Genomic DNA, 12,921 nt, shown 5'->3' on the forward strand with positions numbered 1-12,921 from the left:
CAATAGGCTCCCCAAGGGGGTGCTTGAGTCACCATCCCTGGATGTGTTTAAAAACTGTTTGGATGAGGTGCTCAGGGACATAATTTAGCAGAGGATTGTTAGAGTTAGGGTAGTATAGTTAGGTTGTGGTTGGACCCGATCATCTTTAAGGTCTTTTCCAACCTGAGCAATTTTATTCTATGATTCTGTTAATTTGGTATTTCTTGACAAAAACATTGTGTCCCCCCAAAAAAGAATTTATTTTTACCAGAACTTTGTGAACAAGTCAATGCAAAGCAAGCAATGATCACGAAGAAAGCTACACTCGGGTCACGCCGTGATGCTTTCAGAATCTCAACAGCTTTTTGGACCACCAAATGTAAAATCATAACAGCTGTGAAGGCAAGAAGAAAACAGTGTAAGACAAATTGTTTCTTGCCTTGAAAGTGTTTATAAGTCTTTAATGAGCGTGTTTACATACTTCTAAATCACAATTGTTCTGCCAGCACTAGTGCAGACATAGGAAGAACAAAAAGAATAAAACATTTTCTTCTCAAAATCTGGTTTATCAGATATAAGCAAATGTCTTCCCCAGCCTGTCTGAAGCTAGCAGTGCTAAATTTTAACTCCGCAGAAAGTATTTAGTGTAATATGTGTAAATATTATGTTAAAAGTTTCACGTCCTGTTTTGAACAGTGGCAAAAGTTTCCTTTCAGCCTTTAGGTTTTCCACTAATTTCTTTCATATTGAATCAGAGAAGGCTAAAAAAACTACTGATCAGATCTTTACTGAGCTTTATTGTAATGTAGTTTAAGTGAATGCAGACGGTTGGTTTTGCTTTTTTTTTTTTTTTTCTTTTTCACTTCATTTTTTTTCCCTCCATGTCTGAAATATTATACAAGGAGTGAAGTTCTCGTGGCATTAACACATGAGTCTCAAAATGGGCCAGAAAATAAATATTATAAAAAACATGTCATCCAAATCAAATACTGTACGAATAAGGGAAAGTGGAGAGTTTACAATTGTGGTTCAAGGTTTTACATGCAAGGTTGCTCAGAAGTTAGCCAAATACATTTCAGATGGATGTAAAAAGCAAGGGAAATGTGTTAAGTATCTTCCACTGGGGAGATCTCAAGTCTACCTCCAGTTACAACCATGGAGGTCAAGTTCCCAAGAGGTTATCAATGGGGCAATGGAAACAGGCTCAGGTTCTCCCCTTGCTTCAACAGCATTCACTTGGCAAAAAGGCAGAAGATCTGCTATAGCCTGAAAAAGCAGGAGGCTGGCCCAAGGACTTGTAAGCAAAATCCCAAGAACTATATTGCATTAGTTGGAGCCTTTAGGTTTCCTTATACTTGGCAAAAAATGCTGCTACTGACTGTTGGCTCATGGTTCTTAACTTTCTAATTGCCCTAACTATGCTAAATTGCACTGTGCAATCCCTCAACAATTATGAGGGTTAGCAACAGTTTGAAATGACAGAAACAACATGAATATAATTGCAGCATTGTCTGGAAAAAGCATGAAAATCAATAAATACCAGAGTTAAGACTTCTACAGCTATATGAACTTTCCTGTGCTGTGCATCACCTGTATGATGGAATGATAGAATTGCAATAGCACTCTGTGATTGTATGCTTGTGTAGAAAAAAGCCCTCGATATGACTTATGTGGTAGAAGAGGACAAACAAAACTGCTCTGAAACTCGTAAATTTTACACATTTTGTTGCACATAGCTGTAATAACCCAGCACTGCACTGATGCATCCACTCTCTCTTCGTACTCTGATTCAGAATGGCTGTAAGTAGTTACAGCTGGTGTGCCCCAGTTTCCAGAGGAAACTACGATGCATCATCTCCATGCAGTGGTTGACAGCTTTCAGGTGTCTGTCACTCTTTGGAGGTGTGATGTGGGTTGGAGGGCTGTTTTCTCCTCTTGTTTCTTGTGCACATTGTGATAACTGTGTGTGACTTTAGTGAAGGGTGCAATCAATAAAAGCACTGGTTACGTAAAAATTTTTTGTGAAACAACTCCACCAAAATGCACAGTTCTAAGTATTCTCTAAGTAGTGTAAACAATTTTAATCCAGTAGTTTATATCAAAGAGCTAATCTTGGCTATTGGTACCTAACTGAAGAGTTTTCAGCTGTTCTCAGTATAACTGAGAAGTATTACCAAGACTGCCACAGAGCATTCTGAATTTGGTAATCCAGGACAGCTTACATGAACAGATTGTTTTCAGGGTGTAGATCTGGTCAGCTGCCTATATTTTAATATATATTAATGTTTTCAATAATTTAAATTATTTTAAATGGAATATTTTAAAAGAAAATAATAGATACTTCATTTGTGCAGCAAGCTGTAGCTGCTCTGCCATAGGTCTGCTTTCCACATGACTTTTCAGAAAACTGCATTGTTTTGACCTCTGTGACTGGCAACCAGGAGTAAAAGCTGTAGTTTAGAAGAGCAAACAGATACGAGTGGCACAGGCTGCCCAGAGAGCTGTTTGTGCCCCATATCTGGACGTGCTCAAGGCTGGGTTGGATGGGACCCCGTGCAGCCTGAGCTGGTGAGGGGCAGCCAGCCCACAGCAGGGGGTTGGAACTGGATTATCTTTGAGGTCCCTTCCAACTTAAGCCATTCTATGGTTCAGTGACCTTAAAGGAGCCATAGAAAGATACAGCACCAAGTGTCAACTTCTGTGTTGTATTCTACTAAGGCCAAAAGAAAGGCTGAACATGGATTATTTAGATAGCTGACCAGCTTCAATGTGAAATAACATCATGAATGAACAGAAGCTAGTTTGTTTTGATTATGCTTTCATGTTAGGGCTCTTTAGGGGATTGTATAGGATCCTCTGCAGCTAGCAAGCTTATGGGTCTATTTTTAAATAGATAGTTACATGCTATGGGTATTAAATAGGATGGCCTCATCAGTGAATCCCATCTTAAATATTAGTGAAGCATTTATGCTTGTTGTTTTAAAGTGCTTCTAAAATCCAGAGCAAGACCCTTAATCTGAGTTACTTTATTGACAGTCTCTGCCAGTGAAACCAGCTTTGTAGAAGGTAGGGTTAATTTACATCATGTCAAAGTAATCAAAATTGTGGAGAAGCATTTTTCGCTTAACCATCTATGGAAAAATCAGTGTATTCCTCTTTCCATCTTCTGAGGAACCTACAAATTATTGCTTTAGGCATTTATAAAGAGAGCTCAGTGTGTGGGATTTTCTAATGAGCCCTACTGAATTCTAGTTTGTGTTTCCATTGGTGAAGTGAACATGCATATTCCCAAGTAGGCAAACTGCACAGACCCTGTTCAGTTTGAAGAATTTAGCAGTGCTGAAAGGCTTAAGCATTCCTAGAAAAGTTTGGATTCTCTTCCAAATTGTAATTACAGTTTTAAATAGTATAAGGGTTTCCAGGATGAACTGTGTTCAGAAGAGTTCTTCCATTTATCAGCTTAACACTTGCTCTTTGAGCAATAAAGAGGGCAAACTTTAGGAAAAAAGAAAGGAAAAGGAAAAGGAAAAGGAAAAGGAAAAGGAAAAGGAAAAGGAAAAGGAAAAGGAAAAGGAAAAGGAAAAGGAAAAGGAAAAGGAAAAGGAAAAGGAAAAGGAAAAGGGAAGGAGGAAAGAAGGGAAAGAGAGAGGGAGGGAGGGAGGAGCGAGGAAGGAAGGAAGGAAGGAAGGAAGGAAGGAAGGAAGGAAGGAAGGAAGGAAGGAAGGAAGGAAGGAAGGAAGGAAGGAAATATGTTAAAGATGTATAAAGAGAGACATTATTCCTAAGATGGCATGCCTTCTTGCGTTTGAAGTAGTATCTTGTAGAATATATGGCCAAAGTTGAACAAAATACATTTTGGGTTTGGCTTCCTTTGGTAAATAAAAGCTCCAGGATCTGAGATTTTGTGCTAAGAATATTTCTGTCATTTAAATCCATCAGTTTATCCACTGTGGACTAAAAATCTACAAAGACTTATGGAAATGCATAGAAAAATGAATGCTCTGTTTCTATGTGTTTTTTCTTGTTTTTAAAAAGGTTTCAGTCTTAAGAGACTCATATTCAGCAGTGCTTCTGAAAACACTCAAATAAAACTTTGCAGTTAAAGAATTTCTGTATCAGCCAAAAAGATCTATAAAGAACTTGAGGAATTTCTGATGAATAAATTTTATACTGCAAATATTGGCTTTGCTTTAATCTGGCACTGTTCCTGCTCTGAATCTATTGACAATGTGAATGGAAAGACGTTATCTTTTTTATCCGTGTTTCAGAATTTCTGATCTAGTTTCTTTACAGAATATGTTACAGCAGCAGTGCCCTGAAAAACATCATTTGATGCTTTGGTAGATGAGGAACAGTGCATCTGCTCTCTTTCTGTGCAGAATACATTTGCTGTGGACACAGGTCTCAGCAATTACCAGACAAATTTCTGTGGTCCCAGCTTTCCTTGTCTTTCACCTTTGTTTCATACACACTTTCATGGCAGACACCATTTTATCAGACTGCCCCTCTGCTGTCATCTGTCACGTAGCAACAAAATGTAACAGAATATTGGTGGGAAGGTTCAGTCTCTACTGCCGTCGTCTGCCACTGACACAATGGGCCAATGGAATAAAATAGGAAGCATTACTTTTGGAGCAAGCCTCGTACTTGACTCATCTCTGTGCCTCATTTCAGTTGCAGTTTTACCACACTGGGTGTCTTTTGCAGATTGTAGATTGCTCTGAGCTTGTGGCACCTTGATAAGTATTGTGGTTAGCCTCAATACTAGTGATTTGCTTTTTTCTCTGGATAACAACATCCAGCTCATGAGAAGAGAGCTGTACAGCTCTGAGCTCTCTCCTGTTCTACCACTGTCAAAACTTAACCTTAAAGGGCTCATAGATCATGTTGTTTGCATGAGATGTATATGTCCCTTGAGAGGCTGCATGCGTATCTCACAGCCATGTGAACCAGGAGTAATCTCTCTTCCTGGAAATTACTGTCTTTTACACTGCTGCAATAAACCAAGGGTTGGCTACTGTGTTCTCCCCAGTCATCATGTTAATTCCAGCACATACTTGTATGTGCTCTGCAGTAAAATTAGAGAAAAGAACATCTGGCAAACAATTGATGTTGTCCATTGGCACCAGTTTCACACTCAGGATATTTAAAACAAATTTTTCTGGTACTATTGAGATCTTGACATGTTTATGTTTAGCTCATCGGGTCAGCTGAAATTGCCTTCGCTCATGGTGATCCTTGATGAGGGATGCTTTGAGTTGCAGATTATTTGGATTATTCTCAGCGTGGGGTACAACTCAAAGCTCCTTAGCAGCGTGACTCTCATAACAATGACATAACCCAACAGCAGGTCCCCTGACCTGCCAGCACGCTCATCACTCCCAGGGAACTGGTGTAGCTAAACACAATGTTTGTGTACTAGTGGGGAAACAGGAGTCACCTTCAACAAATCTGTGGGTTTTTTTAAGGGCTGAAAGAACTCCGTGGTATGTTGTGACTTTCTGCTGCGTTGTACCCAGATTTTGTTTGGAAATGGACCTCATCTCCAGAGGTGACAACATTTCCTTTCTTCTCAGCTGGAGATGGACACATGCAGTTTGGCTTGGCATCCTTTGTTCCAGCTCTGCATTTTAAAGTAGAGTGGAGATCAGATGTTAAAGTGATGAGCTAGGCAATGGAGCCCTTGGAAGACACACAGCTCGTGCAAATGGGCATTTTTGCCACATCAAGTCAGTAGCAGATGTGTACAGGGAAACGTGAGGGGAAAATAAAAGGAATGAGGATGTCTCTGACAGAGGATTGGTATTCTCCATAGTACAAAGACAGGTGACTGCACAGAATCAAAGAATGATAGAATGACATACTGGCTTAGGTTGGAAGGGACCTTGAAGTTCATCCTTTCCCAGCCCTTTGCTGTGGGCTGGGTTGCTCCATACTAAATCAGGCTGCACATGGCCCCATCCAACCTGGCCTCCAGCATTTCCAGGGATGGGGCATCTATAGCTCACCAGGCAGCCTGTGCCAGTGCCTCACCAACCTCTGAGAAAATAATTTCTTCCTAACATCTAACATAAACTTCCCCCCCTTTCTTCACCAGGAGTAAACACTTTCCTGTTACTGAACATATTTCACCCCCCATCTCTTTTTGTTTCATCTTCAAGCACCAAACACTTCCAGCAAATCCAGGTTCCCCAAGTAGAGTCGCATCTTCCATCACAATAGTAGGGAGTACAAGTAAATTTCTGCCTTTGAACAAACTCTCATATGACAACATCTCTTTCATCTGTTTCTGTCCTTATTCTAAATGTTCAGTTGGGCTAGGTTTTCTAGAGTGACAACACTGTAGGGTAGGTTTCTCTTCTTCTTTTTTTTTTGTTTTTTTGGTTTTTTTGACTTAACTGGAATCATTTCTCCATTCATGGGAGACTGAGACAGTTTTGGTAGGCTGGCAGATGCCATAACCCAAAAGAAACAACACATTCAGGCAGCCAGGATCACGTTAGCGGATCCATATTTCACCAAAACATGAAAATCTGATCAAATTGAAACACTTCAGAAAACATACTGATTTTGTCAGCACTTCAGTTGAGAAAACAAAAGGGAGGAACACTTTAAGTCCTGCTGAAAGGTGCTGTTTTAAAGTATGGCTATTTTGGTTTTGTTTTCATTTCAGAGAAACTTTTCTTCAGCATTTTAACATTGAATTGTTTTTTCTAAAATTGAGTTGTTTCTCTAAAAAAAAAGAACAACAAAATCAGATGACAGCTGGTCTTTTAAGTTGAATTCTGAAGCTTGTAGGCTTAAGCTTATAAGAAAAAAGATATCTCTAGATCAGTAGCAATCCGAATGTGTTTCAGCAGACATCTACACAGTATCAAAAGCTTAGGCAATTCCTCTCGTCTCCCATCATCTGGGAGAAAGTGGGCCTGCAAAGGATTCAAATAACAAATTAGTATGGAATCATTATGAGTAATTTGACTTATGAAATTAGATATTTCTGAACAAACAATAGATGCTGCTTGAATCCCCTTCTTTCCCACAACTGTCAAACATGGTTGTATTTGTGAGGCCTGGGATAAAATTCAGTTCAATGTCCTGACAAAATCTTTTTGGAATCAAAGGAAGCAAATGTAGCATGGATCCTGAAAGCTGATGATGGGCACACAAAATCCAAACCTGACTGTAAGTCATTGGCACAGTAGGTGAGGCTGCTTAAAACTGAACAGACACAGTATGTCAAATATTGCCAACTCACTTTTTGTTATACTTCAACATACTCACAGACCATTTGCATTTGTCAAAGAGATGCACTGAAATACTTTTTTGTATTGGATCTTATGTCAGATTTTTAATTCTCACTGAATTCTTTTACATCGTAATTTGAAAAATTGAAATCTCTTCCTCAGTTTAAATATTTTTATCTAAAAGTACTGAACAAAACATGGCTTTTACAAAAATCTGTTCACATTAACAACATTTAATGACTTCTGAGTAATCATTTCTAAGTGATGAGTTCTATGTACTGCTTCTGATAATTCTTTCAGACTGCATATGGGGAAAATAGGCACAGTCATATCAACAGCAATAGAAAGGACATATCTAATTCCTCTTGTGCCATCACAGTAAAATCAGTCCTGAATAATCACAGAGAGGTAATTGTACAATCCTATACAGCATGACATGGGAGTAAAACACAGAAAAAGTTGACTGATTCTGAGAAATGTCTGATTTCATTACCAAACACACACAAAAAAGTCATTGTTAGAGAAGTCCAAAAAGAAGCAGCTGGTTGTGTGTCAGCCCGTTAACTTTGTATTAATGAGCAATTAAAGTGTGTTCACATGGATACAAGTAAAAGTGATTAGGAGTGAAAACTTGTCATGCTCCAGAAAGAATTTTGTTTTGGTTCCTAAAAGGAACTGGTTGTTTGCTTTTGAATGCACAGAGGATCAGAGCAAAAATCAGATTCACTCTGTACTTTAATTAATGAATCAAGTTTTTGTTTAACCAATTGAAAGAAAAGCTGTAATTTAATTGATTGCATGAGAGTTGGACAATCCAATCTCATCAAGACTAATTGCTTTCCAGTTAACGCTGGAAATGAGCACCGCTTTGCAGGGCTGAGTTCAGTAGTTAATACAGCTGTTGCAAGGAGCTGCCAATTAGGGAGGACAAAATGGGGACAGGAGGCCACTGTTGATGAAACGAGCGTGACAATCCTCTCCATGTTTCTCCACTCAGTACAAAAAGAACAAGACGGACTTTATTACAAATGGAAATAACAGGATAACTCCAAACAAACAAGGAAGCTCGACGGGAAGAGATGAGATTCAGAGGTGGGGAATGGATACTTTTGGGAGTTCTACATCCACATGGGAGCAGCGTGCAGGGCAACAGAGGGTGCCATTGTGCCATTGTACTCCTCCAGCAGGGTGGGTGAGGGTGGTTTTCCCCGTGAGCTCTGACATCTAGCAGATAAAACACAGTCGGATTGATTTATTTATAAATCTCCAAGAAGCTTTGTTTGCACAGCAGGCTTGGCAATACAAGCAGAAGGGCACTGTGCGTGTTCCCACATATATACACAAAAATTAATTAACACGCATATTTTTTTGGAAGCGCCTAAATGCAATAAAGCACACCTCCTAGGAGGACTATGACAAGCGACCAAAGCACATTTCCCTTCCCAGCTTCTTTGCATTCCATCCACTAATTTCTTGATCTGTCAGTCTGCATGCTCCCAGCTAAGCCCTGTCTCTTCCCCACTCCCCAGTGCTTTGGCATTGGAATATTACCCCACAAATCTACTCTGGCTCATGGTCCAGCAGATCAAAGTGCTCAGTTATTGGCAGCATTTGTTTATAGCAAAAAATGCCATAGCTTCATACCCAGATTTAGCACTTGCCTCTTAGTGCTGTAGAAAAGGGACATTTTTAGATACGAGATGCTCATTCCTAGCTCTCAAGTTATCAGAATTTAAATTTGTATGTTCTTATGAACAGAGAAGGCTATTTTTGGTCAGGATGAAGGCCTGCGATGGACTAAAACTAATAAAGCCCTTTATTTCAAGGAATGTAAAAAAGTAGTCCTAATTAAATATTTTTGAGTTCTCCTAAACTTTCCTAAAATAGCTGTTTGTGTAAGGGAAGGGACATAATCTGAATGCATGACGAGGAGGCACAGTTTTCATGGCACTCCTTTAGCTGCCTGTATTATTCATACCACTTGCTATGTGCCAAGCCCAAGGTCTGGCTGATAAAACCTCTTCCCCCCACTGCTGTCTATGCCTTACCCAGATGTCACAGACAAGCACTTGTAAACTCCATGCAGCATTCACACAGCAGAAGACACTTGGTGAGTAAAATCACGGATGCCCTTTAAATCACCGTAAAGCAGGCTGAGGTCTTAAAAGCTTAAGAGGAGAAGCTGAGCTGTACAAATGTTGGTGTAAAAGCTCTGTTGTACAAACAGGAGCTGCGTTCCAAAGATGCTGCCACCTTGGATTTCACTAAAAACAACACCTCCCCCCTTGCTGAATTATTAGGCTTGTGAATCCTCAAGACAAATGACCTTTATTTTGAGTCTGTACTTCACAAGCCACCACATGTGGTGAAACACTTACCCCGCCAGGCTAAGGAAAAGCTTTCTGCAGATTCATGAGTTCTGCAGGCATCCTTACTTCCACCACAGCACAGACAGTGTGCTGTCGCAATGCAAATCTATGTACTTGAATATCCATTTCTTGCTGGGGCATTGGCACAGGCTGCCCAGGGAGGTGGTGGAGTCACCATCCTTGGAGGTGTACAAGAACTGCAGAGATGTGGAACTGAGGGATGTGGGCACTTGGGCATTCGTGAGCATGGAGAGGTTGGGTTGATGTTTGGAGTAGATGAACCTAGAAGTCTTTTCCAGACTTAATAATTCTATGAATTTTTGAATAACAGTTTGTGTTTCTGTCTGTGATTGAAAGACAGAACAGCCCTACATCCAATTACCTGTCTATGGAATAGGAACACCAGCAGCACTCTAAGTGGAAGAGGATGTCATATTGGGCACTCTGAGGCTGTAACAAAAAGAACAGCTAATCTTCTAACAAACACTGCAGTTTTGTCCCTAGAAGATTTTTCTGATCAGAGATATATGCTTGGGGAACAAAGCTGTGCGCTATGTAGTTGTTCCTGCTGTATATCATTACTCCCATAATGGTGAAACGGTACAAATACCAAAAACCCCTTACATCATGTCCCTGTTTGTGCAGACTGATCTGGAAATATTGGTTCCCTTGAGTTTTGCTTTGAAGGTGAAGAAAATCAGACCTGTAACAAAAGTGTCTCATGGAGAGAGAAATAGCATTACACCACGTGAGAAAGTCCGAAATAAATGCAGAAAGGGCCCCAGATTGGCAATGCCTTGGAATTAGGTTGTAAAGTTTAGTTGCAGATAGCCAGAGACTTTTCTGAACAGTACCAGGTACTGGCTGGTACCTCTGCTTCCTGGGAAGCTGCTTTTGTCCCCTCTGAGCCTCATCTGCCTGCTGTGCTATACGAGCTCTTAGTACATCCCACATCTCTCCACCATTCCCTGGGTTCCATACCTGAGTTTCCAAGCACTGTCTGCTCCCACCAACCTGAAGCTCCTGTAGGGAACTGATGATTTTGCCCTCTTTCTCAATATCCCCTTGTCCACTCTTCCTGAAAGAATAAAAGACGTAGCTGGGGAAAATCATAAAACAATACCATCTGCTACAGGCTGCTGTATTAGTAGAGTGGGATTTTCAGTAGAGCTTAGCATGCAGCCTGAAGCATGTGGTGAAACTCCCTTCATTACAGAGGGAGCAGACACAGCCTCATGCCAAAAATCATTATGTATATACCTAAGGTGAACCTTAAACCTGTAAACTCCTCCAGAACAGACTCTAATGGCTGGGACAAATGAAAAAGGAGTATTCAGCTCCAGTGCACAAGGAACATGGTAGCAGAGGGCATCCACACACACTGCCTGCTTTCTTAGCAACCTGCAGTATGCTAGGCTAATAACCAAACTGTACAAATAACCATTGCCACAGCACCTTCAGGCTAGCAACATGACATCCAATGTAAAGGAATAACCATGCTTTTCCTCTTGATCTTGTACAAAACTTGCCCCATTGTAGGGAAACTGTGAATCTGTCTCCTGAAAATCATAGGAGCTGTCATGAACAGACAGTTTTTCCTTTGGAACAAGGTAAACTCCCCCTGTTCAGGCCTTCAAAAGTTTGTGTCTAATGTTGCCAACCTCTCCCTTCCTGTCCCTTCCTTACCTGCCTTTGATGGTAAGCCAGGTATTGTTTGGATGACTTATATACCCATTTCTTTTCTCTTTACCATTGAAATGCCACCAGCTATAACGGAACAGCTCTTTTTTTACCCAACCGCACTGTTTGTGTGAAGACTGAAGATTTCAGTCATTTCCCCTTCCATGAATTCTGTGGAATTTATGCTCATAGATGCTCCCTGCAAATATGGTGGTAACAATAAGTCATCATGGTGCCACTGAGCTAGCAGCAGAGACCATCATGCACGAATGAAAGGTGGCAACTTCTGGGATATGTATCAGATCTGAAGGCTGATGGCCCAGCCTGCAGCAGGGGATTTGGAGCTTGATGGTTCCTTCCAACCCACGCCATTCTATTAATCTATATGCATCTGAATGAGACCTGAGCACCTCCCACTTTCCACCTGCAGCTAGGAATTGGTTAAGATATGAATTTCCAAAATTTATTCATTCCAAGTGTTTACATATTGTAGTCTTACAATTTGCTATCTTTGTTTTTATGACTGGGTTGAACCTTTGAATTTCTATCCTATGCAAAATTCTGGTCTGTTTCTATTCTCATTCAGAACTGAAAGGAAATGAACAGAAATTCCAGTAAAAAAAAAATCATGGATGGTCCATCACTCGAGCCATCTCCTTTTGAATATAACTGAATGGGTTTTGTCAAACTGTTTTTTTCCCCCCTCTTCCGATCAAAATGCAGTAAATGTATTTTTTCAAGCTTCCTATAATTTTCTTTAAAAAATATAATCAAAATTGTCCAATTCCCATGGAAGATTTCTTTTGGGGGCAAAACTGTTATTCTGACAAAAAAGAAAAAAACAACCCAATAATCTATAAGCATTTAGTCAAAAGTTAGATTATAACTGTGGTGTTTTCCTGCCTGATTTTTGCCACGTCTGTGAACTCAGAGACACGGAGACTCATGTTCCACTCATCTAAAAGTCTTTTTGACATAGCAACCATTTTGCCACAGAAATCTCTTGCAGTAATAACATAAGGTCATTCATTGATTTGAGACCTCAGCATTTCCTGACCTGGTAACAAAGGACTCTTTAGTGAGTCTTTCCTGATAGAGGAGTTTATGGGCTGGGAAACAGTTGGCTGTGGCCAAGATGATTGTACATTTTCACCTACAGAGTTGTGCCTTCACTTGAAACTCTAACACTTAACACTATGATTAGTCTGCTATGCCACATCCATCCTATGATCTAGAATGCCACAAAACCCCAGACAAAATGGTGTATTGCTTATTCTGTGAGAAATGCTATATAATCAGAGACACTTTCCAGAAAGGGCTGCTATCAGTCTGTGCAAAAGTCCTCCCAGACATTCTCTTGACCTTATAAGAGTATCTGGGAGAGAAGAGTGGTCAGAAAAAATAGAAACTATGGCATGGGTTAATTTCACAGCACTACCTTAGAGTCTACTCATACTAACACTAAAACAGGATTATATTAATTGACATGACAAACATGCTAAAAGACATGCAAACAGTCATCACTTATCTTTTTAGTGGCTACACTTCTGCACACTCATCTGAAATACACCCAGCAGGATGTTGTTTTTGTTAGAGAGCACATATAACATAGTTAGGAGTTAATCTCATGATTCAAAAACTGCATCTTC

At 40.1% G+C, this 12,921-nt stretch overlaps 1 protein-coding gene across 2 annotated transcripts in view; it reads right to left on the bottom strand.

Annotated features, from left to right (window-relative positions):
* Window positions 1–204: 204 nt before the first annotated feature.
* LOC116226007 (uncharacterized) overlaps window positions 205–12,921 on the bottom strand; it is a 40,259-nt gene continuing 27,542 nt past the window's right edge. Inside the window, exons 3-4 of one of the 2 annotated variants that reach the window (XM_090140105.1) lie at window positions 10,574–10,670; window positions 205–373 (exon numbers count right to left, since the gene is read on the bottom strand). In XM_090140105.1, coding sequence (XP_089996231.1) covers window positions 334–373; window positions 10,574–10,670 — 137 coding nt within the window. In that variant the 3' untranslated portion in view covers window positions 205–333. Of the gene's footprint in view, window positions 374–7,066; window positions 8,448–10,573; window positions 10,671–12,921 lie in introns of those variants that run through there. The other variant, XM_090140104.1, reaches the window with a different exon arrangement.

This window comes from Phasianus colchicus, chromosome 4, assembly GCF_987193195.1.
Source record: "Phasianus colchicus chromosome 4, bPhaCol1.hap1.1, whole genome shotgun sequence".
Taxonomy (NCBI): Eukaryota; Metazoa; Chordata; class Aves; order Galliformes; family Phasianidae; genus Phasianus; species Phasianus colchicus.